The sequence below is a fragment of the Bombus fervidus genome, chromosome 7, assembly GCF_041682495.2.
Source record: "Bombus fervidus isolate BK054 chromosome 7, iyBomFerv1, whole genome shotgun sequence".
Classification (NCBI taxonomy): domain Eukaryota; kingdom Metazoa; phylum Arthropoda; class Insecta; order Hymenoptera; family Apidae; genus Bombus; species Bombus fervidus.
In genome coordinates, this window is record NC_091523.1 from 11621058 (window position 1) to 11646840 (window position 25783).

The following is a 25783-nucleotide window of genomic DNA, read 5'->3' on the forward strand; positions in this document are numbered from 1 at the left end:
GCTTCGGCTAATTGGCAGTACCATCGAAGAAAATGTGGCAATCGCAAAGTTAATGACGCAATGTACACGAGTGGAATGTTACGCATGCGTTCTCCGACAAACAGAAAATGTTGCGAAGACAGTAGCTACATCGCGTGTATTTCGTTTTTTAGTGAATTAGCCAATTCTGCTCTCCGCTCTTATCGTATCTTTCATTTCGTAGAAAGATAGTTCGTCAGATGAACAAATAAAGTGGAATCTTCAGTTTCAAGAAGTTTCGAACAGCCGATTCTGAAAGGCTCTAGACAATCGAATCTACATTCGATTCCGGAAGATTCCAAATATCCAATTCTGGAAAGCTCCAATTGGCCACGATGACTTCTAGAATAGCTTCTTCGCTAACAGTTCAAACTTTCCCTATCCATTATAGAAGATCAACTAGGAAAATCGAGGCCCTATGATATTAGGGAGATCGCTTAAATTTGGGGGAAAGGTAGTTCGGCAACTTATCGTGTAACTTTCATCGTCTGCCATGTAATACTACTGTATCCAACCAATGAACTTATCACACTCGTACAACGTTCTCTTCGTTTCGACTTTAGTATTTGTCCACCATAATTTCTCGTAAAGAAGGACGTAAATCGTTCATCGTATCTGAAGCCTAACTATCGAGGCAGAGTTACTATAGGCAGAACGCGTAAATGAATTGGAGCCCAAGTTTGAACGATGTTCCATACGACGTAAACGAAGTTATCCGGGAAGGTTGCGGGAAAAGATTTCGCGAACGGCAATTACCGCGGACGGTTGTCGAATAATCAAGCACGTTATTAGGTTACCGATTTTCCGGCGACGCGATGGTGACCTAGCCACCTCGGATGCATGAAATTATACGAGCACGTCAAGCGCCTAACAACGTAACACTGCGTACGTTTCAGGCGCATCAACGCAAACGAAGTTAACGTTACACCCACGATGAAAGCGGGTCGGCCTGCAGGCAGGGAAATTCGCTTTTCCACTTTGCTTCGACCGTAAAATTCGATCAGTTGCGACGGATTGTCATTCGCCGATAGCTTCATTACCTTACTATGCGTCGGACCTGGCGACAGGCGTCGATTCCAACCGTTGAAACGTCCGAAGTGTTTGTTTATGTAGTTTGCGAGCATTCAGATGCATCAGTGCGAGCCTTTTAACCATTTACCTCGTAGCAGCATCGACAGTCGCGATTCAATTCATCGACAGTTGTGATTATGAAGATTTCTTTCTTGTTTTAGCTTGGAGATTTCATTCGCTGATATTTTTCCTTCTTCGATGTGGCAGTATATTTCAAATCGGTATCCTAAAATATCGATGGCGAGTGAAGGAACGGTTTTCTTTTTTTTCCATTCGTATTCAGAATTCACGATTAATGGGAGAAGGGTGATCGTCTTCGTGGAAGGAACACGGCATCAAAATACCAGGGACGATTAAGGATCTCCTTTGGTCGATCGCCTATTGAATCCGTTCACCGTAGAACTTTTTAATTGCTTGAACTGGATGCTTCAAAGTTCGATGTCACGGTGGCGTTCCCTCTAGTCTGTTTCCTGGGTTTGCGGCCATTTAACCAAGCCAACGGAACGGTGGACTGAATTTAGGCAGCTCGAAGGGAAGACAAAGGAGAAAGAAGAGGTAATGAAGGGTGGCACAGGAGGAAGTCGTCGGGACGAGCAAGAAGAAGCCACCTTTCACGACGGAACAAGAAGTATGCGGCCTCTGCCAGACGCCAGGCGTTTCCTTAATTGCATTTTTATGTTTGTCCGGATTTCCGAGCAGCGAAAAGAAGACGAGGGTCAAAGGTACAGAAAAAGAAAAAGGGTAGACCGAACAAAATGAAATGGCGAAAAAGGAGTAGTAGTTCATTAAAATACGTGTTGATTGAACGCGTCGAAACCTGGTGCAGCTAGAGTGTGTGTGTTCACAGCAGCTACGATTCTTTTTCTGTCTCATTAAACTTCGTTTTAGATAATTATTCTTTGGGAATGAACGAGTTGTTGGATGACCAAATCACCAACTCATCGACTGGTAAATTCTAACCTCGTCCTTTTCTCTAAAATTTCAGATAGAAAGAACGTATAATTATAGTTTTCATTATGTAGCTAAGGATAATGCACATTTGGATTTCACGTTTTTAACTCGGATCCTAAAAAATCCGTAAGATGTTGAAAAACGAGGCAATAGTAAGAGAAAGTTGTTAGATAACCAACGGTTTATCATGCTTAAGCCATGTTTTTTTTTTTTTAATATTAATACGATGTGTAAGTTTTTCGACAGCTTTCCAACGAAATATCTTTCTCACGATAGAACACAATTTTCGATCGTTTATTGTGGATGAATCGTGGCGGCAAACTCGTCGGCGATCGTGAAAAGCGATGACGAAACCGGAGGAACGTCTCCAATCTAATTCTGAAATCGACGAAAAGGAGCCGCGATCGAGTTGACGGAGACCTCGTTTGCGAGATTAACGAGTCGGGACGAGACTTGGGGTAATTCCAAACATCGCCGACAAAAGGTCCTCGAGACGAAAGGACTTAACAGCTGGGCGAGAACCGGAGTGTCGAACGAAGGAGACGCGGAGAATTCCAGGCCGTTGAACAATCGCGAATACGGGAGGGCCGGTATAACAGTCGCGTTCGAATAACTTGGAATGGTTTGACGAAGTTGCTCGTTCGATTCATCGGTGCTGTGTTCCCTTCTCTATAGTCCGGAAAAAGTCTTAATTTGCCATGATTTCAAAAGAATTCCGATCAAATTGGAAAAATAGACATCGAATTGACGAGAATCTCTTGTTTCATGGTTTTCATCGAAGGGAGAGAGGAAAAAAAAAAAAAGAAAGAACAAAGAGGCAGAAACGACGGTTCCCTTTAAGGTGGTTCTCAACGTTTATCAGGGCTCGATAACAGCCGTGGAAGACAAAGGAGTTTCGATGAGAGTGTCGGAGCTGAACGAGGAGAAGTTTCAGTGATCGAACAAATACCTAGACCCTCCCTCTCGTGTAACAGTCGGGAATAAGTTCAAACTGGCTTGTACCATCGACTATACGTTCCTTCTGTCCGAGTCCTTTTCACGGATCCGGATTTATTGAAATTTTATGCGGTAGTCCGATGAGGTCCGACTCGGGACTTTTATCAACGATTCTGCCTGGCCGGATCTTATATTACCTAGGTACGACCACGAGGAACATTCTCAGCGAGTCGATTTCTCGATTTCGCTTCGAGAAGCCGATTTCTCGCTTATACGAAGCTTTCGACAGCCGCCCGGGAATATTACGAATAAGGGAAACTCGGAGAGCCGTTGCTGCGAGCTCGCCACCCGTTTAAAAGCAGAAACGTAATGATATTCTGATGAAAATGGTGGATTTCTGTGACGACTAATATAAATCACGGATTATATTATGGACGTTCTAGAGATCAGACTATCTGTTTCGTCAAATCGAGTATATTAGGGATTACCTTATCGATTTTAGATATACATACAGTAGAACTTTAATTATACAAACTGATCGTAATACAAGCTGTTATAACGATCGAATTTTTCGACGATACAATAACTTTATCTTCGTATGATCGTTAAATATCAAGATTAAACAAAAATAAATACGTTTATATAAAAATGTAATATTACCTTTAGATTTATATTCTAAATTTTCTGAATCGAAATTACGATAATCGATCGTCTCTTCAACCGGTATTCGGATAGTTAGGATTTCCGATTTAAGACTATGAGAATGAAACATGATAAATTACATTTCTCATATTTTAAAATTCTACTCGTACATGCCATCAAGCTACCCTACATTTTCAAATGTTCTTTTACATTTATTTCTGGAATTACACACGTCTTTCTGAAGATATATTGGAATTAAATATATCTTCTGCATCACCTACTTTTAAGCTATTAGTATCTCTGTATCTACCTGATAGTTTTCTCCTTTTCAACTTTTATCAAAAATGGATTTATCATGTTTAGCCCGTGTGGTCATTTATGTCTATAACATCGTCGCGTGTATCCAAGAATTTAATCACGAACACGTTCTCCGTTTCATATATTATTCGCGAACGTGAGTTCGTATTTAATGTCAACGAAACGAAATTAGCGAATCTCTACTCACCCTAGGTTATGGTTGTCGGTATTGTCCGGTGCGTCCTCTGTCACAGAATCCTGTGTGAGTGGACCTTGAGTGACGTCAACCCCCATGCTGCCTAGATCCAATGTGGCGTACGTTCTGCGGGCTTGCACTCTCGTACCACCGCCTCCGCCGCCACCGCCGCCGCCGCCAGTTACTTCACCGCTTCTGCCACCGTTTCCGACCAATTCCTGATACAATTCATCGTACAGAGAGCTGCCGTTTTCATTACTGTTCAAAGCATCGTCCAGACGAGCTGGGTCCAAGTGATAGTTGGGATTCTCAAAGGAGAGAAGACCGTTTTCTGAAACACATTGAGAAAATTTTGTTTTTATTAAAATTAAGTTAGTACCCTCGGTAGAATTGTTAGTTGCTTAAAGGCATACGCAGGGAAACGTTCATTGGAGTATTTGATCACTTCACAGTGGAAATTACGTATAGGAGACATCATAGCAGGCGGACACGACATAGCGAGTTGTAAAATTCGTCGATGACTAACGTTTACAATTTTCGATGGCTACAATCACAACAAGTAATTTGAGAGAGATTTGAGAGTAAACTGAGAGATATGCGAGAGACGTACTGGAAATCATAATTTATATTATGGTAGTTTCAAGATTGTAATTCATCGTTCAATTACTAAGAATGATAGAAATTTATTTAAAAGAACTAAGGCAGAATTTAAGGAAAGAACTTCCACTTACTACATTTAAAGAAGTTATCAATGAAATGATGAACCAAATGATAATTATACTTATCTTCGGTCAAATGTTAAATTATAGCGTAATCCGTTTTATAAAAACAGGAAGAAAACTTTCCCAATACTAAATTACATTTTTCGAAGGTCGCCCGACTGTTTCGTGAGACTGTTTTTGCGGAACATGCGTCAAACCGGCACGCACGTGTTATTAGTCACGACACAAGAGACTATCGGTAGATTAGAAACGGAGGTCAAAGATTAGTTTCGCAAGAGCCTAAGATAGACGTAACCATTGAAAAAGAAGTATGTAAATTACTATTGCGTATATATAGAAACTAAAGCGTTTCAGTCGTCCGATAAGTTTGCGTTTGACGAAGATGTGATAAAAGACCGGGTACGAATAACCAGACGGTCGATAGTTCTAGTTTTGGTGGCACTCGTAGAAAAGTGTGGTTGACGTTACGATAACGAAAGCGTCACGAATTGTTCGTGATATAAAACGCGAACGAAAATAAATCAACGGAAGAAAAATTGAGAGATCGTTCGAGCGGTAAATAGGAAACGAAACGAAGGGTATAGCGGATCAATCGCGAAGAGACGACCTCACGAGTTGAAATACGCTCGAGAATCCTCGAGAGGGAAGACCAAAAGTCTTCTTCTTGACGGTGTAAGAGGATTAAAAACATTGACCGACTGATCAGGTCTCGTATAGGCTGAAGGTTGGAAAGCGTAAAAAAGGAGTGAGTTTCAAGCTCGTAGTAACACAAAGAGAAAGAGAGAAAGAGAGAGAGAGAGAGAGAGAGAGAGAGAGAGAGAGAAAGGTGGAAAGAGAGACATAGATATACCGATGATCATGATGACTACTATTTTAAACATGACATTTTATATTTAGCACGGTACGTTTACGCTACTCACTGATACTCCTTAGCAAGACGACAGTAGCTAGAAGGACGTTGTACAGAAACCGGCATAACGCATCCATGCCGACGCGATGCCGGTCATTTCGTTAAAAAAATCTCGCCGGTTAATCGTAAAACGTTGCGAAGAACCTCCATGTACTTATTGACAAACTATCGGGTATATACACGGTGTATAGACACGCTGGCTTATACACAGAGAACAGGCCCGAAGAATGTGTGTGTCTGGCTACGTGTACGTGCATGTATCTGGGTGTCTAAGACGAATCTCCTTGGCCTCCTTTGTCCCTTCCTTTCTTCCTTCCTTCCTTTCTTCTATCCTTGACACTCCTATCTCTTCTGCTGTCTACCTATCTCCTTCCTGTTCTCGGTATTGATTCAACCGCGAGCTTTAAGCTCTGTGCTTCGAGAGCCCGAGCTTCTTTCGGCCAAATCGACGCGGAGTTCGTGTTCGACCAGAGTCGCTTGTCAAAAAACGCGCCACCTTTTGTTAGTTGCATCACTTTCCATGGATTAAATCAAGAATCGTGTTATTATATTTGAAATAGCAACTGTAAACACGATAGAGGAAAACACTAACGAGATAAAAATATGAATGAAATTAATCGACCGGACATATGCACGATTACAAAGTGTCCGATCAAAGACAAGCTATTTTTAGTTCGCGAATTTCTGTACCATACGCTTTTTCCACGGGCCTGAGGAAACAATGGGGCCATCGACAGGAGAGATAATTAACCGATCGAATTACGCGAACGAAAGTTGCTTCTGCAACCCTTTGATGCTACCTCTTTCGGCTAATTCGACGTTTGTTACGACCCTCGCCGGTTTTCATCGACTGCAGCTATATTTCTGCCCGGAACAAGAGGGTAATCAGTTTTCTCGCGTTTCATCTATCTCTGACACACGAACGACCATGAATCATCCTTGTTCGCCGATTTTACGATCCGCCACGTTGAAAATTTCACGATCGACAGAGTAAAAAACGAGTTCGTTAATTTCCAGGTGCTCGACTTCATGATTATCCTGAATGTCCGATAAAAGTTGAACGACTCGAGGGGGAAGTTCAGATGAATCAGCGAATGGGCGGCATGGTTAGGGGCGACAAATTGGCCATGTGGTCGCGTGCTCGTTACACGTGCCACGAAGTAGATACTCTAGTGTTTTGTTAACATCAATACATCTCGTTATTTTGAAAGCAGTTCGAAGGAATGACGAAGCAAGCACAAAGAATGAGAGAGAGAGAGAGAGAGAGAGAGAGAGAGGGGGGAGCGGAGAGAAAGGGAGCATCAAAGTTTTAGGGGAAAAGGAACGGTTGGAAAGCGTTGGAAACCTGAAGGTTGATTTTACGGCACTGCCGTTAGCAAGAAAAGGCGAACATGGCTATAGCAAAAAGAGTGGATTCGTGGTAATTGTCCGCGATAGAAGAACGCTCGTTTAGATTCCATTAACTTCTTTTCGTGAATATTTCAGCTGTGCAATCGGCTTACGATCTTTGGACGGTTAATTATTTAAAGATCGAATGGCGGAAGGAAGCAAGAGGAGAGCGTGTAATTCGTAGGTAAGTCCGATGGAAATGTGTGAAAGATTTCGTTAATTCAGGAGGGACTTCGGATGACTCAGCAAGAGGGTGGATCGTTCGTGTACGATAAATTGGCTGGCGTCGCGATCATATTGCCGCATGTTCGTTATAGGTACGACCGAAGAAGTGCAGTTGCAGTTGCGAGTTGCAGCTGCAGCTTTTCCAACGGACTTCGTTATTTCATGGAGAAAAGTTTCCTCGAGGTGGTCGAAGAGCGAAAACTTTACACTTATGCCGTGCGTCTGTCGCTCTACTTTCACGGGGTAAAGAAAGAATGCAAGAAAAACAAGGAAGAAAGAGGACGATATCGTTCGAACGTGGCCAAATTCGTGGCATCGATTCGATGTTTGCAACGATCCGAGGTTGGTTAGGAGACCGCACTGCGGAGGAAAACGACACGCGGCGAACAAGAAAATAGCAAGCTTGTTCTCTTTATCTTTCTCTTTCTATCTCTCTCCCCCTTTCTGTTTGCAACTTTTTAAGTCACCACCGAAGTCAGCAAATTCCGCGGACGAACGAATACCGACACGAGGCACCCGAATAGTGCATTTCGTTATTTCGACCCCGCAAGGGAGAAGAAGAACGAGGAACAGTCTACGGGAAGAAGTAACCGGAACGTAGGTCGTACGCGAGAGTTTGAAAGTTTGGACACGCTTTCGGCGTTAGAACCGGAAGCAAGGTGATGGAAAGAGTACGAGAAGGGCGTGGGAAGGCTGAACAAGGAGGACAAGGAATAAGGGAGGGAGAGAACTCCGTCACCGCCCCTCGATGAGTCACCCTATCGATTCCTCGGTCGAGTCTAGGTAAAGTCTAGGGGGTGAAGGGGCTCTTTACCACCAACGAGTACCTCTCCTCCGTTTTTCCCCCTTTCTTTTTATCCCTTCTTCTTTTCTCTGGCCCCTTCACCTCTGCTCTTCTCGCGATCACCCTGTCTCTCTTTCTTTCTTCCTTCGTCGACGTCCTTACGTAAGTCCTTTCCACGGAATATTAACTTTCATGGGCGCGGAGCAACCTCCGCCCCACGAATTGCAAGGGTCACGTATCTCATAAGTACCGGAGGCGATTGACTATGTCCGTCGAGCATTCCTGGGACCGAGGATAGCCATTTTTTAACAGGGCGACGCAATGCAAACCAATTTTCCTGGAGGTCGGTCGACGATAATTTGAATATCCAATGTCTCGATTGAAAGTCGACTTCCTCCTACAATTTTCTCAGACGGATTAATTCGCCGGTTAGAGACAAAGGAAAAGAAAAGGGAAATGTATGCCGTGTTTGTTTCGTTTGTAACGGAGCAACAGAATAGCTCTTGCGCTGTATAATACGAAATAGCAGCAGAAAAATCCTTCGCGATCTACGTTCCATTCTTCTCGTTCACGCCTCACCGCGATAACATTCTTCACGGGCCGAGAAATAAAGTGATTCTCGACCCCATGTTAACCCTTTCATGGAATTCAACGTTTATTCGAGCCCGGCCTTGCGATTACGCTCTTGGCCGGCTGTCGATGCTGCCCGCTTCTTTCACAGCCCCTTCTGGTTTTTTCCCTTACCCCCATAACAATAGAGTTACGGTCTTAAATGTTTCTCGCACGAGAGACTATAGAGAATGGGGTGCGAAGAACCAAGCACCGTGTCTCGTTACGGCGAAAAAAGGCCGAGGCAATTTCAAAACCCATCATTAACTTTTACAGCGCGCCGAAAATGTTGGCGGACCTTCGAAAAGGTTAAGATTTTTTCAGGTAATGGCGTCTAACACTGTCTTCTCCCCTATCGTTGAATTTCTATTTGTCGCCTGTCCGAGATCCTCATAGCCGATCATCGTGTTCTCCAAATATCCGAAAGCGGCCGAAGTCGACGTCTCTTAAACGATCGTTAAAAGACACATTCGAAAGACAAATTTATTCGAGATTCCGATGCTTCCCTGTATACGTACGTACGTATATGAACGTGTAACGAGACGACGGAGCGAAGTATCAAGATATTCGAGAGGGAAGATTGAATGCAAACGATGAAACAACTCGGAGAACTATTCACCGTATTTTTGCTACATTTCCATTACTCGAAACGAAAGTCGATGAGAAGAAACAACAAGGATAATGTTAAAAAAAAAAGAAAAAAAAAACGAGGACAAGAGCGGGAAAGAAAAAAAGCGACGAAAAGAATCAAAGAACAAGAGCATCCAGCCCTCCCTCTGCGCAACCACTCTTCTCGGTTCCCCCGTTCATTTTCGTCGAACAAGCTACGAACAATCTCGTTCGAGGGCAATTGGCCTTTCAGCCCTTTTTTCGCTCGACTCTCGCAATACCGTTTCCCGGGGATGTACGTAACTCTGCATGATTACGTAGATTGGCTTCACAGAAGGATGCTTATGCGTATTTTTTGTCCCCTCCCAGCAACGAATCGTCGACTATATCCCGACGATCGAATCACGTATACTGTATACTTTGGAAACGGTCGGCCCGTTGGCGCTTAGACGTCCTGGCGCCATTCACCTACGGCGCCGCACGCAACCCTTAAACACTATTAGCCGCGCCATGCCGCCTCCAACTAGTCTCTAACCCCGCCTGTTCTCGCCAACAACGTCGACCTCTTCCGTACGATCTTATCTGGCTTCTCGATACCGTTCAACGGTCACTCGGAGTGGACCAATAAAGTCCTCCGTTAGACTATAAAGTCATCGACGTGTTCTCGTTACTTTATCGAATATCTTGTTTCGATGCTATAACCTTGGTTCAGGATGTTTCGCTGATGCACGTATGACCGCTAAAGAAAATTGATGCATTGCATGATATTATTACCGGATAATTGCGATCGATAGACGACGATAGTTCGACGTGCTTCGTACCGTGGCTCGTCAATGATTTACGTCGTGTGGGCCGTGGACTGGACAACGATATATCATTCTCGTACTACGTCCACGCGGCGCCTCGAATATCCTGGTAACTGTTTTTTAATAAAAGCAACACGATCGGTAAACCATCAAGCACATTCGACCTTTTGCAGTTTCGCGAATGAAAATTTCGATCGTATCTCGTGTGACATGATCGGTAGTTCCAGTGATTAATAATAATACGTATAAAATGATGTCTTTACCAGAAATAACTTTATGACTGTCATTGGGGAAATAGACGTAGAGTCGAAAATGCGCCCTGTCGGATCACATACTGGCCGTTTTCACTCAGAAATATTAGCGTCAGTAACAATTCGTAACTCGTGTGAACTCTACTATGTTTGATAATGTGTAAAAATGTCGGCAATAAAAAGGTGCGTTTGATCAGGTATTGACCATTTTCACTTAAACGTTCCAGCATTGATAAAAATTCGTAACTCTCACAAATTGTTGAATATTTAATAGTAATACGTATAAAATTCGGATGGGGGAGGAGGCGTGTTCGTCTGATTAAGCACCGATCGTTTTCGCTTAAACGTACTAGCGGCAGTAGTGGTGGATAGTAAATCCTTTGTTTAATACAATCAAACGTTTATTAACAATACGAATAAGATAGTATCTCCGCGCGAAACACTTGAATTTTCATCAACGAGAATAGGGAAGAAAAGTAGATGGGAGACGCGTTCGTGTCTGACCAGACACCGGTCGTTTTCACTTAACCATGCTAGCGCCAGTAAAAAGGGTCATGGGTCGGTAGTTAAAACCTTCCTACTGGTTTATGGTTCGTGTAAAGTAGGGACGTTCAATGAATATGAATAAGTGACAGTCTAATTCGCAAAGTATACCTACACGCCGATGCCAGGCGTCTTTTTCAATTCGTCCTTTTGGCATCCGGTTTCAAACAGTCTACTACTTAATGCCCCAGACGGCTACTTTTCCCGATTGCTATTTGCCGATGCGTTAGCGCGCGATTTAATGAAGAGTAAATGCTCTCGACCCAAGGACGCTTTCATAGAATTTCTTTCAACTCACGGCTTTACTCTCCTCTCATCATTGGAAATGTATCATTTGCAATATTAGCGTTTGAAAAGCAGAAAATTATCAAATTTAATATCTCCTACGCTATAGTTTGAACGAGTCAACGTCGCAGCGTTATATTTCTGGTCATCGAACGTTTCGTGTGTCTCGTGAGTGACACAGCTTTCAAAAGAGTTATCGAATTTTGGCGATGGGAATTCAACGCAAAGAGCTCTGACGAAACGAATTTCTTCGTGACGATGACAGCTGTTTCGTCACACGTTCGACTCAGGGATGATCTGTAAAAATAGCCGTTCCCACGCTTAGTCGCTCGAAGAACGACGTAGCAAGGGGAAAAAGGCCACGGGTTGATACGTATACGTAGGTACGTGGTATGCGACCACGTCTGTACAGGCAGCGCTAAAAACGGCAACAAAACAGAAGTGACTGAGTCTGGCACCAAGCCATACGTCGCGATAACACTGACTCGGGCTATCGATCTATTCGTAAGTGGTTCTGCTGTCTCGCGTGTGTGTTACTGCAGAATTCCGCGTGCGAGTAATTGCGATCGACCGGTAGTTTCGACGTAGAATTGAGATTACTCGATTGGAATGCCCGGTGACAGGCAATAATTTCGTGTCAGGTCAAGGAAGAACGTGTGCAGCGAAGATTTTCGGTGTTTCTGACGTGTTTTCATAGGGTGAAAATAACCGTCTCATGGACTAACGCATCGTAGAAAATATTAGGTCGGTATATGTAAAGTGTTGCCTTTGAAAATATTAAATTACGCCGATATGTAGCTTGTTTAAGACGTAAAATATTTGATTAAAGTAATCTCCGCGTAATTCAACGCGTTTTTTTTCGATATACTTAGACCGTCGCAAACAAATTTATGTTTCTAATTATACATGGGTCCGCTTTTTTTAAATTTAAGCTCATAAGAAAATTATCCTCAGATTTCTGTTACGAATCTTCGTAACATTCGATGTATATGATTTGCAACAGATATCTTCATCTTTGATATGGTTGATCGACAATATTATATAATATTTCATAGATGGTATCACGTATTTCGTAGAATGTAAACTTCATGTTCAAAAACATTTCGCACGTGGCAATTTAATAAATAGCTCGTATCGTTTCTATCAGACGATCATTGATATCTTCGTATCTTCGTCGTTTTATGAAAATTTCCGGAAGCAATCCTTAACTTTATACAGCTGCAGAGAATTTTTTATCCTCCGCCGAGATGAATCCTTAGAGAGAAGGGTACTGCTTCTTAAGGATTCCGGCTGATCGCTATTAAGACGAATTATGCAAATCTATGCGAACGTCAGAGCAAAGTGTGGCTGCGTTTCAACGTAAGTCAGAAATCCAAGTTTGCCTGTCTTCGTATTCTCCGAGCACGAAGGGAGAAAAGAGCGAGAGGAGAGACATTCTAGAAACTAAGACAGAGAGATAATCTAATTTGACTGCGTCTTCTGGTCTGCTTCGTTCGTCAACCGCCATCTTGAAACCGTTCGATGTACCCGTTGGATGCGAATCGATATTTCAAGGACGAGCTGTCGTACGCAAAGTACTTGACGACGATCTACCGTAGTTGGCGGACAGAGAGAAAGATCGAATTCGCATTAAGAAAACATAGAAGGAGGAAGAGAAGAAGATCAGCAGGATACGGTGGAATAAAGAATATCGAATAAACGTTTTGTAGATCCTATTTACCTTTCCCGTTGAATAATTTAACTCGTGTCCTCCTTGATACCAGCAATACTCTGGAGGACAATAATTTCCAGTTGCACGTAGTGATAAAGTGTGAATTACGGCGCAAGGAAGAAAACTATTCGTCACTTTGTATTCTTTTTATTTATGGATCTTCGGTGAAGGATCGGTTGACTCGGAAACGGCGATACGCGGCGCGAAAGTTAAGCGAATTCGTCTAATTACAAGATAGTCTGGAAAGTTCGAAAGGTCCTGCTAGTTATCAGAAACCGTTATACATGTCGTCGGCGAGACAGAAGCTGTCTGAGAAGCGCGAGTCGCGAATCTGTATATTCTGAAACACACAGAGATGCGGTACGTACAGACGAGAGGAATACAATTGCAGAGCGACGACTTTGAGTGTGCGCCATCACACGAACGAGGTTGGGGTTCGTCCTCGTTAGATTCGCATTTAGATTAAACTCGGTGCCGCGGTAATAACCTAAGTTTGGTCATCATTTTTTCCTCCTCCGGCGGCACGATCGCACTCGAGCAACTCCTCTTGGTAATTCCAGGCGGCCCGATTTCGGGCAACGAGCGTTGCCAACTTCTGGAGATTCGGTTAGAAAGTATGTCGAAGATTTCCCTCAGGGAATCGTATGGCGACGATCAACGTGTTTCCAACGCGATTTCTCCTATAAACGTCCACATCTTTCGAACGAGAATCTTCGTTCGGTCGGTGAAATGAAAATTCGACGAATTAGAAGAGGATTACGGATGATGGAGACCGATAAACCCCGAGCATGATGCAATTTTAACGCGTTTCAAGAGGGAGGTTGCGTGCTCGCACCACGATCTAGGAGCTTTATCGCGCTTTGCGGACGCGCTCTCCATTTCGGATCGTGCTCGGTTCACGGGGAATCGTGTTGGCATATGTACTTAAGCGGCATGAGACCGAGCCATTTCGTACGAGCGGCAAAGCCGCCAGCTAGATATTTCTGTACTTTCGATCGACCATTTTTCACCTAAGATCCCAACGCGCCATAAATCAACTCCCCTTTAACCTTTTATGTACCGAAATCCTGCAGTACTTTCCCTTGTCGTCTATTAAGCTCTGCGCTTGTACGGCTATCTGCATTTTTAACGTAACGACTTTTAGTTTCGTTATTTGAGTAAGTAACGTGCTTCGCTAAGCTGAATGGAATTTTCACGACGCTTTTTTGCTGAAACGTGATTTAGCGCGAGATTACAGCTTGACAACTTACCGCTGCTAATAAATACCATTGCATAACGGTAAAAAGCCTGTTAATGAAACGAAGAAAATTTTACAAATAAATTCTACAAACTGTACAAATTATTCGATTATCGTATTTGAGGAAAAATTGTAATATCGTAAAAGAGAAGTTTATAATCCGTAACTCGTAATTTGTTGATATTATTTGCCGGTGAATAATCGTGCAAGTGGACCCTCGTCCTATCTACTATTCCCGACAGAAATATTTATTAAAAAATTTAACGTTCGTATTTCATACGAAAAGTGACTAACGTCACGAAAAGAAGGGGGTTTTGACTCCAACGATACACAAGTTGGCCTTGTCTGGTTTCTCACGTGCCTTAACCCCTTAATGTCCATCGAGCAGCACGTACACGTCATACAAGCGGCTTAGATACATCTTTAAAGCGCGGCCGTAAAACCGATATTGCGCCGGTTTCTGGTGAAATTTTTACCAAGGAAGGAACCGTCATGCTGACATCCGTTTACCGTTTCCGCGCAATGGCATCTCGACTAATCCTTTTAACTACACAGGCAACCGACTTTCTCCGTGGCGTTACGTTTAGTTTACGACATGCCGGTTTTATTGACTCCGCTCACCCTTCTTCTTAGATACTGGTTTATCGTACGTTTGATCTCCCGAGAATTTTCCGGCACGATCAATATTACAAAATAATTTCTGTCGTTCCAAAAGTGCGGCTCCCTCGAACGGCCGGTAAACCGCCCAACGACGCATTTGGTACACGTATCAGCCGTTTGTTTATGGTGCCTTTTCTTACGACGACGACAACGGCGATCCTATAGATTATGTAAAGAGAACGTAACAGACTCTAGAACCAGTGGATTACAGGATTATAGGGGAAACGCGGCTGGTACACCTCTTCGACGAAGAAACTATCCCGGATTACAGCTGGGCGAGACGGGGCTTTGATTATCTCGTACACGCTACCTTAACACTGTTGCATTACGTATTAAACGAGAAGCGTTGCAATGTTCGGACAGTCCTGTTGCGCGTACAGACGATACAATCGTAATTCGATTGTTCAACTGAGTAAGTAGCGATAACATTGTTGGAACCACGATGCTCTCTTCCGATGCCGAAACTACGCTAAAGGAATTACTGCTGTTTCCTTCTAATGGCGTTTAACTTCCATACCAACGTACAATGTACGTTTTGCAGCCACTTTTTAAGCGTTTAGCGAGCCTGATACGCATTAGCGATAAACTATGCGATTTATCACATGCGGTTAGAATTTTTTCAGAAGAACAAAGTTTACTTAGAGTCTGGGAGAAAGAAACTTCTCGATTAGCGAGAGCGGAGACACGCCACTAATGATGAAAATTGAAAAATACGGTTTTACTCTTTTTTTCAGTTCTGTTAAAAAGTTTATACGTATTGGATTTTAACGCGAGACGAATTCCGTATAGAAATTCCGCGAATCGGGATAATGGTAGCTTCCGTGAATTTCATATTGTTCTGTAACGTAGCGTTTAAAAGCCAGACGCTACCGCGTCGTATATAATTTTAGTCGCGAAACAATAATAATTTCGCGAAAAAATATTCTCCCTCCGGATCTTCGCCGTGAATTTTCCGGCCGGGCTTCGGTAACAAGAGTCGACGTGAATTACGTGGGAAGCGGATGAAACCCGGCTGGTATCGTTCGCAAACCTTCCGCCCGCACGAAACCAGTTGCAAGAAGCTTTCCCGAGGCGAATTTTGCTGTTGCAAATTTTCCCTGTTACATCAGCGGCAATAATATCTGCCGCGATATTAGTTATTGAACGAAAAAAAGGTGCATCGATCGGAAGATACGTGCGATTATAATTACGTTCGAGTACAGATTACAAAAATACTGTGCCAAAGGATGAGGAAATTGTTATCGAGATACGTATATGATCCTCGAAATGTTATATCTAAAAAGAAAAACTGGAATTTAAAACGAATTTTAATTTGCAAATTCGTATTTGCATTTAAATTTGAATTTTAATGCTAGTTTGAATTTGAACTTAGAGCCATGAATTTCAATTCGAAGATTCATCACTGAATTTGTATTTGAACATCTAAATTTGAAACTGAATACAAATACAATCTTCATGGGGTGAAGATCATTTTTCAAGGATTTATCCCTCGCATTAGAAAGAAAGAAAGAAAGCAAGATAGGGCGAGGGGGGGAGAGAGAGAGAGAGAGAGAGAGAGAGAGAGAGGGAGAGAGGAAGAAAGAGTTGTCAAACAATATTGTATCGGGACAGAATCGTTCAAATATTTGCACAAACATTCGTGAGAGCGTAACTTCTCCACTTTTTCCCATCTATATTGCGTTTAATCTGGAGAGAATTGTCTGTTCTCGTTGGGAGATCGGGAAGCAGGCATTAGAGGTGAAACGAGGTGCAATATGGACGTTGGTATCGCTCGCAATCCTTTCGCGGTGGAAGGGGTTATAAGGAGATTTCCCTCTGGCGGTGCTCCGAGTTTTCACGAAATATCAGCGGCAATAACAGTATTTCTCGCGATATTAGCTGCTAGTCGTTTAGTTCTTCCAGCTCGTAACCCTTCCACGATGTTTCTTCAGCTGGCCATTTCTCTTCCGCGTTTCCGTAAATTCTCCTCTCGCGTCTTTTAATTGATCCAGCCTATTCTGTTCGTTGGCTTTCACCCTTCGAGGCTTTTCGTCGGGCTCGAACAATCGTCGAAATCGTCGGGACGTATCGCTGGCGAATCGCCAGTCAATGGAAAAGTAGGCGAGGCTTTAAGAGGTTTTCAATAGTAGCCAGCTTGGGCGTTCCGTTATTTCGCTCAATGTTATTCAGAAGTCGAAATCAATGAAGCCAAGATCGAACGATTTGATGCGTGTTTCCGATCGTTTTATATATTTCGTTATTATAACCTTATTTATGGTTCTAAAAAGTCGTAGAAATATACGACTGTGCGTTATATCCAGCACCCTAATATATCCTCAAAATCCTTCAGGACAAGTGTTGATAAATTATACATATTTTAACCAATTTGGAAAAGTATTTTCGTTTATATGATGCCATTAAATCATAAGAATAAAAGACTATTAATTACATTCAAGATCCTAATAAATATCTAACAACCCGTGGGACAAATACGAATAAATGTTATACGTTCTTTGAACTACTTTAAATACTCAATTATCGCGTCTCATTCATAATTTAACTCACAATCAGAGATTCCAAGGATTCGTACGACGATAGAACAAAACCAGCCGCCTCTTTGCAGCTCCGTTTCCTGGAATTTCATAAAGCCGTCTTTGTATCGACGCTCAAGAGAGAGAGAGAGAGAGAGAGAGAAAGAGAGAGAGAGAGAGAGAGAGACGCGCCGAAAGGACAAAGCTTCCTGGCAAACCCCCCAAGGAAGCTTCTGTAACTGCGTCACGAAGCCATGGCGTCTTTTATATCGTCCATTCCCGTTATTGCTAGCCATCCAACCCGCGACTATCCCCGTTTTCTCACCTTATAATTGACTTACGGACTATGTGTCTTTGGTCCGGGCTGGGAAAAGAAATTGCAGAGAAGATTTGTTGGCTGTTCGCCAGCCGCCAATAAGAAGCAACGAAAAGCGACGAGTTTCCCGCGGCCAGTCACGAAACGGTTTTACGTTCCTCGATCGATCGATAGTTATGCGGTGCCGAAGCTCCTTGCATGCCTGCAGGCGACGATAGACGCTGCTCCTTGAAACGTTTCGCGACAAAACGCGATCAGAAACACTTTTCGTGAGTGATTCTGTGTTTAACGTTTCTAATTCAATTTAATCGACTCAACACGGATTGTGAGATGTTTGACGACGCTTGTTTATTACACGTTTATTAGTTATTAGGATAAACTTTTTACCTTCGGTACGAAAGATATTTGAAATTATCTGAAAATGAAAGTACGAAGATCGTAATGTTATCTATTCATCGTTTAAAAATAACAAGCTATATTTCTATACGCAGGAAGCTAATATTTTTTCCACGATACGATGAATAATAGATCCACGAGAGAAAAGGTTCGATTTGTTAAACGTGAAATACAAAAGCAGTTTGGAACTTTTGTATGAAAAAAATCATTCAACGATTAAAAAGTATTTTAAAAACCTTCGTTATATATTGTGTATTATATAAAAAATTTTGAAATTTATCATTGTAAAAAGAGACGACAGAAAGAAGGAAAGAAAGAAAGAGGGTGAGAGTGAAAGAGAACATGAAACACAAATGTTTGAAAACATTTAAGCGTTCGGACGAACAGCTTTGCCACGGAAGTCGCGATGAGAATGTTGGCGGAATAAAGGCGGAAGATGTTCTTCCTCTGTTACGAAATCCGAAACAGTATCCTCTCGCAAATTATCCGGGTCGTCTCGCGCGCTTGGCGCGGCAGTTTCTCGCGTGAACCTTCATAAATCGCTGCGCGATAATAATCATACCGGAATACATGAATAGCCGACGGTAATGAGCCTGCACGCGTATTCTCACTACATGTTCCTGGCACCGTGTAAGTCTCTCTTAATGCCGTTCACATCCCTGTTCCGTTCGAGAAAAACGAACTTTCCGCATTATGGAGAATTATGCGTGCTCCTGGAATTGCGACGTATCGCGGAGACGATGTCGGGTGTGGCATGGAGCTCGCTAGCGCGCGCGCGCGCGCGTTCCTACGATCATAAATAAAATATGAGCGATATGCAAATGTGATGCAGCGTGCTTGTTAATTAATAGACTGGCTTGAAATTGGCGACGGAACCAAGCGCCTCGTGAAACTTCTTCCTCCGCCCCTAGGGCTCACCACTTGTAACGCAGAACGAGCGCCATTAATCGGTCGCGTCGCGCCAACGACCGTCGCAAGATCGTACTTTGCGATTAAACGGCAACGTGAACGTTTACTCGACGATTTTGTATCTTGGCGCGGATAATAAGCGGGGAGAAAAGTGCCGAACGAAATAGCGCACCGAGCGAACGAGAGCGGATTCGACGGAGAGGAGGATGCGGCTGAAAAAAATGCTGGCGCGATCATTTGCAAGGTGGCGGTAAAGCTCGTTGACGAGCGACGAACCGGTGAAAAATTGGTTTCAGTCGAGAAAGAACGCGTATTAATGGCACGAAAAGGGTGGGGGGGTGGGAAAGATAAAGGAAAAAATCGGCGCGTTTAACGTCGTACAGAGAGGGTAAAGGAAAGCGAAAAAGCCGGTCGGTAACAACCGCGGCATACGCGTACGACGAAAAGAGGGTGAAAGAGTACTACGGTGGGGGGTGGTACGTGGCGTTAACGTAACTACGAAGGTGGAATTACAAGGGGGTTAATCAACGTGCACACATACTCGCTTTGGCTTTCGAGTCCAAGGGTTGTAAATGCGCTCTGCTAGCCCACCGTGGACTTTATGCTCGTCGAAAATAGAGAGAACTGCGAAGTAGCAGCAAGAGGAATGGCAAGGGTGAAAAAGGGAACAGCCGAAGAAGAAGGGAGAAAGAGAGGCATGGATTTTACGAGGTGGACGCGCCACTTGTCTACGAAGCTCGCGGCGTTCCTCGTAAATTTATCCGGAGATCTTTCTTTCTCCTCCCCTCACCTTTGCCATCTTTCTTCTTTCTTCTTTTTTATAATTTACTGCTATAGCCGGTCGTAGCAACGGGAATACTTACGCCTCGTATTTCCTTATAACGCGACGGTAACGCGTTTCCCTACGACATCGCGAAACGACCACGCGTAATTAAAAATGTAATCGCAGCTGAAACACGGCATGACGAATTTACAGCTCTCGGAGTATTGTTGCGTCGTTTTAACCGATCTGGTGTTTCGACAACCATCGTTGAATCGTTTCTAGCGATTAAAAGGAAATTTTTCGAATTCCACTGTTCCGTGTTTGTAACGCGGACGAGAACGTGGTGTTCGGTTGACGAAAATGTGGGCAATCACCGAGGCAGATATTACGTCGGGCGCAAAACAATAGGTCATATTAATTTTCGCATAATTATTTGTTGAAAATTTTTTACGATGGCGTAGGGCGCGGTAAACTGTTACTTCGCGACTTGATATCGTCTGCGAAGCAATTAATTATTTCCGATAAGTACAGTCGGCGCGCAGTAAGAGCGAACTACGCCGTTACCAGCCGGTAATTAATTAGCTCAAATTAATATAGTTCAACGTTCCTGCGATCCTCCCCGTGGTGATATTTCAATATTTTAACTGCGGCACCGTGAATCTTTTTTTTCTTCGCGAGAACCTGGGGCTTACCATCCTATCATCGCAGACGATCACGAAAGAGAAAGTAGATGAGTAATTGAAGGGTGAGGTAAGTACCTGAAAAACGGCAGAGAAGATAGATCAAGGAGGAAACGTTCAAGTAGAGATCTTGAGAGGGAAATGGAATCAATAAGGTAAACAACGAATAGAGTTACGATACGTAATTGATATGGCTAAAGAAAGACGAAGGGTTAGAAGGTTGAAATGTTATCGGGGTGGATTTCTGGTGAATTCGAAATAACCTATGCTTCCTTTTGTTCAGATTACAAAGCAACGATATCGAGGTTGGTACAACACGATGGAAACTGCTTATTTTTTAAATAATAGATAGTTCCCTATTAGGGCAGTTAAAATGATAAACGGTGTAAATGTTAGGATATCAAAAGACGATATTTCTTAACGGGAACCTGTGTAAACTTCACATGGAATGCTTTAAATAAAAATACTACGATAATTTATATTCAAGCAAAGCTTAAATAATTTAATGCGAAGTAAATAAATATTAATTCATATGTAAATAGCATATATTTTAGTATTTACTTTGTCTTCGAATCTGTGAAGGTGGTAAATACCAAAAAGCCATAGCGTCCGAGTGATGAATGGTGTGCATAAATGTTTGAAACTTGTGACATTTAAATCGTTTACGTAAAATAAAATTCTGTTGTAATCTTTGCGTGAAATCCAAAGGAGTAATTTCAGCCAAAGATATACAATGAAATATGAAAACTTCGTAAACCTAAGTGCCAAGCTGAGCGCACGGCGTCACGATGCCACGGCGCTAGTTATTTACGTTATATGTTGAGAAGTTCTGATGCGTGAAACGTGTCCCCTGAAATATGACAGAAGTCTCGCGTCTACCGCCTCGGCCCGTTCCATTTTTTCGTGTTCCCTTGCTCTGCAATTTAATATTTGCAAGCTGTCACGTGGCAGTCGTGGCTGCTGCTTTGTTCCAAGGCGCCGCCAGACGCGGATAACTTGGCGAATTTTCGCGAATCGCGAGATACGAGTGCGAACACAAACGTGCCGTCTGTTTTCCTAGTTCTCGTTTCCATGAGACGTAGTCGTTAGCGTTGCTTCTCAATACATATAACGTCGAGCTCCTCGCGCTTCCACCATCCTTTTTTCGCTTTTAACTTTTCTCTTTCAATCCTGCTTTTCGCTCTCAGGGTGCACCGTTATGATATCGCGTAATCCTTTCTGATGTAGCCAGTCGTCACAGACATCGCGATGTCGCATTGTTCCCCGGTGAAATTCCGTTAGCAGGCGAGGAAACGGGAAACGACGTACGATAGTGAAAAATAAAAAGAGCCGAGTAAGATCGAATGACGAGATACGATCGTCTACATAGCATAAAAGGCCTATAAATAACTAGTGATAATGAGAGCAGGTTATTGTTGCTCTTCCACGAAATATTACCACGGAGCCGGGTGAATAAAAGGAAGCAGAAAAAAAGCTCGTCGAGGGTGAAAACGATAAGGGAAGGCGGAACAATTACTTCCGATATCCAGGCGACGCATAACGCGTCGTTCCACGCGTAAATCCATTTACGAAAATAGTTAAAAGACACTTGATAGGCGTATGGTTAGTAGTCCCCTTAGGTGGAATAGCCGTCATGAGCCGGCGGATCTCGTAAGTTTCGGTTACAAGCAGGCTTTAACGACGTCGCGAAATATCGTAGTCCGTATCATGGAGAAAGCAACGCCCGTCGCATCTCTGAGATAAAAGTATAAAAGCATAAAGCGATACCCGTGATGATAGAGACATTTACGCGGACAAAATGCATTGTAGGCTCGTGAAATACCGTCCGGATGGGATTTAAGGGAACCGTCTGCCGACGTCGTTTCCACGGTTAAAGGCCGTGAATGCGTCGCACGAGGGAAACGACGAAACGAACTTCTACGTCACCGTCTTCTCCCGACGGAAAATTCAAGAGTCAAGAAGCGAGGAAGATGAGAACGAAATTCGTGGGTTTAGTGCGGGGGCATGTTTTCTTATCAGTAGTGGTAGATTCACGAAGGAGAAAGTTACTTTCAGTCAGTTTAAGTTCAAAGATTCGACGACCGCTGAGTTATTCGAGTTCAGGTCGGATTATCATACCTTTAATTCGTAGCAATTTGGTCCCCGGTCTATTAGACGAAAAGGAAAGAAACGATTGTCGGGGCATCCTAGTTGGCGACGCGCGAACGAAGCGACGGACACAGACTGGAGAAGATTAAAAAAGACGAGAAGGAAAAAGGCAAGGGAAGGGAAGGGAATGGGAGAAAAAGAAGGGAGAGCACGAGTGGCTCTCGAGAAATTCGTGACTAATTAGGACAATGGTGGGAGCACTCGGTGAGTAAGCAGGATTTTAATGGACGAGCCTTCCAATCATTACGGAAAAGTACTCTTTTATTTTACCCAGCCCTTCTTCCTGTACTCTTTTGTTTCGGCCGTCTTCGATCGTCTAATCTCCCTGCGATTCGACCATGGTCCGATGCTATCTGAATATGCTCGACGTCTCTAAAGATTCGACCGAGATAACCTTCTAGCATCCATCAAACCTTCCCTCGTCCGTGTCGCGCGTATCGATCGTACAGCTTGTTATTTGAGAGAATCAAGCTATGGAGTCGATAGACTGATACGGGAATTTCCGGATCGATGAAAATCGGCGCCCAAGTATTTAATTTCAATGGCAGCGATTACGGAAATGGATTCGAAAGTACTTTCTAACGCGACTCGTGAGAGGGGCAAATGGCCGTGCTAATGGAATTCACGCGGTCAGATAAATTTGTTAAAGACACCGACGCATTAAATATCACGTTGGAACAGAGCGAGGGGCGGCGAGATACTTCGGCCTCGGCCGCTATCGCTTCGCCTCCATGAATAATTCAATAAAACGATAACTGCGTTGCGTGTTAATTCACCGAGTCGAGTTTCTGCGCTAATAATTCACATAGTTTGTGATATATCACTGACGTTTCGCGCCCGGCGATTATGCAGCGCGCTATGCTCGACTGTAATTTGCTCGTGAATATTTCGTGAGATCCGTCCCTCCTCGCCCCGCAGGAAATCTGCCGGGACGATTTTCTTCCGTCTGGCAACGATCAGTTCGATCCGGTCCAAACGATCCCGTCGATTTTCGTGCGGCGTAGCGCGAGCACACACACACACATCTAACAAGAGAAACAAACCAATTACAATCCAACGCGTATCCAGCGTGCGTTACGGTTTACCAACGCCGGAATAACAGGATAATCCGGAGCGTATGGTTGGTCAGACGATATGCAGCTACAAGGGGTGGATCGCAAAAGGTCGACAGACAGAAATAACGAAACGACCGGGGTGGCCTCCGTGGATCGAATTTATGAAACGATAGTCAGCTAGCCTGTGATAATTGCACGTTCTGCAGAGAACATTATAGGATCGTATCGTAGTTGGTTTTATCGTCAATATTTGTCACCAGCGCGGATACAGGCACCCTTGTCTCGTTACTTTACTCCATGCTGCCTTTACGGCCGCCTAAGCCAGTATCGTAATTATGGCGGGTTATAGGAGTATAAAGGGAGAAGTAGAGACGAAGTAACACTCTCGATCTCACCTATAAATGGCCTAAGGCCGATACGCCTTTCGTATTTACACGGCCTGCCAATATGTGTGGACAAGCTTGCCTCTTTGTACGCGTATATCTATATCTGTGTGTGTCGAAGGTCGAGCACACCGTACGGTACGGTATGCATGCATCGTCCCACATGCTCGAGCGTAACGCACTGTTAACTGTGGCAACAACGATGCTACGGGCCATGTTTACTGAAATATGGTAAACGCCGTTTGACGGCTTGTCTCGTATTCTATAATCCGTGCAATTGAAATCCGAGGAAATTAGCTACTCCGTTGTTAATTAATTCCGTTCCCGATTGTTGCATTTCCTCTGTTCAAAATGAAACACGCGCCGCTCAAATTCGATTCATCGTTTACCATCCGATCGACCAATGTTTTATTGGTTGCCTGTCCCAACTGTTTGTCAGGTTCGATCGACTAAACGAGAAAAAGGAAAAGGGCAAACCAGTGGGCGGCCCCAAAGGGATTCCTCGAACCGTTATAATTGCCTTTTCTATTACTTTCTGCAACTCGTTCGATATTTTGCAAACTAAGCACATAGGATCGCGCGGAAATGCAAAACCATCAAACAATTTTCCAGTAAAATGTTGTTCTCAGGTTCATTAGCTACTGTATACTTGACGGGTTTCCTGCGAAAAGGACGTTTCTCCGCAACCGACGATTTTCAACGCGAGCAGAAACGCGGTTACAGCGGAGCTTATTCAATTTTCCAAGCTCGACTCGTGTTACGTGTTCACGCTGTAAACGTTTGACGAATAGAACGAACGCTGCACACAGCCGATGGTTGCGTCTTAAACGGTGTACACCGTGCTTACTTCAATAAAATTGTAATCCCCCGCGAACGCGAAAAGCAGCGTAGGAAGCACGGTTGGCGTTTCTTGATCGTCGAAAGGAATATTTTCCACGGTGAATTTTTACACACATTTCTATCTTTAATTTCTTCGAGTTATTTTCGAGAGCCAAAGAGGCATCTTATTCACGCTGGAACCGCGATAAAGGAAACTCGAAGAAATACTTGGCAGAATATTTCCGCTGATCCGCCTTGTTTATAATAGGTAGCCATGAAAAAGAAACAGGTAGGAACTTTCTTTCGGCGTCGACTTTCATTCTTTCGTCGAGTAGCTGAGCGAGCGAAACGGAAGGCGTACGAAATGCTAGATTGTTTCACGGGATGGAATAACGGGAATATTAAAGGAACAAGGCCAGGAAAAGTGTCCCAACGATGGCGCCTCGAATGTCCTTTGATAACAAGGAGCGGAGCGAGTGTTTCGTATAAAAGAAGCTCGCCTACCACCTCGAGCTTGGCTGTCAAAAATTATTCTTTGGTGAGACGCAGCCCGCTCGGAGAGGTTGTCTTGAACGCGCTGCTTAATACAGAGGTCGCAAAAGGGGGAATACCCTGTTTTCGCGATGAAAAGAGTCGTTACGGGTTAAGGTACATGCAAATTCCTTGGTAGAGACGAGGAAGAAAGTCGATTGGAAGTTTCAGTCGCGAGCACTTCGGGGTCAGCTAGAGACCCTTTTCTGATATGAACTTCCCCAGTCGGGGGGAGAAAGTTTGTATTCTCGTTCGGGATGGAAGCTCCTTTGGCCGAAACGGGTGTTTCGTGGCACCGTATCGACTGAAAGTTTCCCAGAGAGCTGTTTCCCAACGACGTAGGATCGTTCTCCGAAATGTCTGACGGGCGATCGCGATATCGAGCACAAAGAGAGGGGAAACGATAACGAAAAATCCGGCA

At 43.6% G+C, this 25783-nt stretch overlaps 1 protein-coding gene across 1 annotated transcript in view; it reads right to left on the minus strand.

The window, feature by feature from the left end:
• Window positions 1-25783, minus strand: part of LOC139989472 (protein Fe65 homolog) — a 158783-nt gene that overhangs the window by 53472 nt on the left and 79528 nt on the right. Inside the window, exon 4 of the mRNA XM_072007928.1 lies at window positions 4124-4442. Within this exon, the coding sequence (XP_071864029.1) occupies window positions 4124-4442 (319 nt within the window). The remainder of the gene's footprint in view (window positions 1-4123; window positions 4443-25783) is intronic.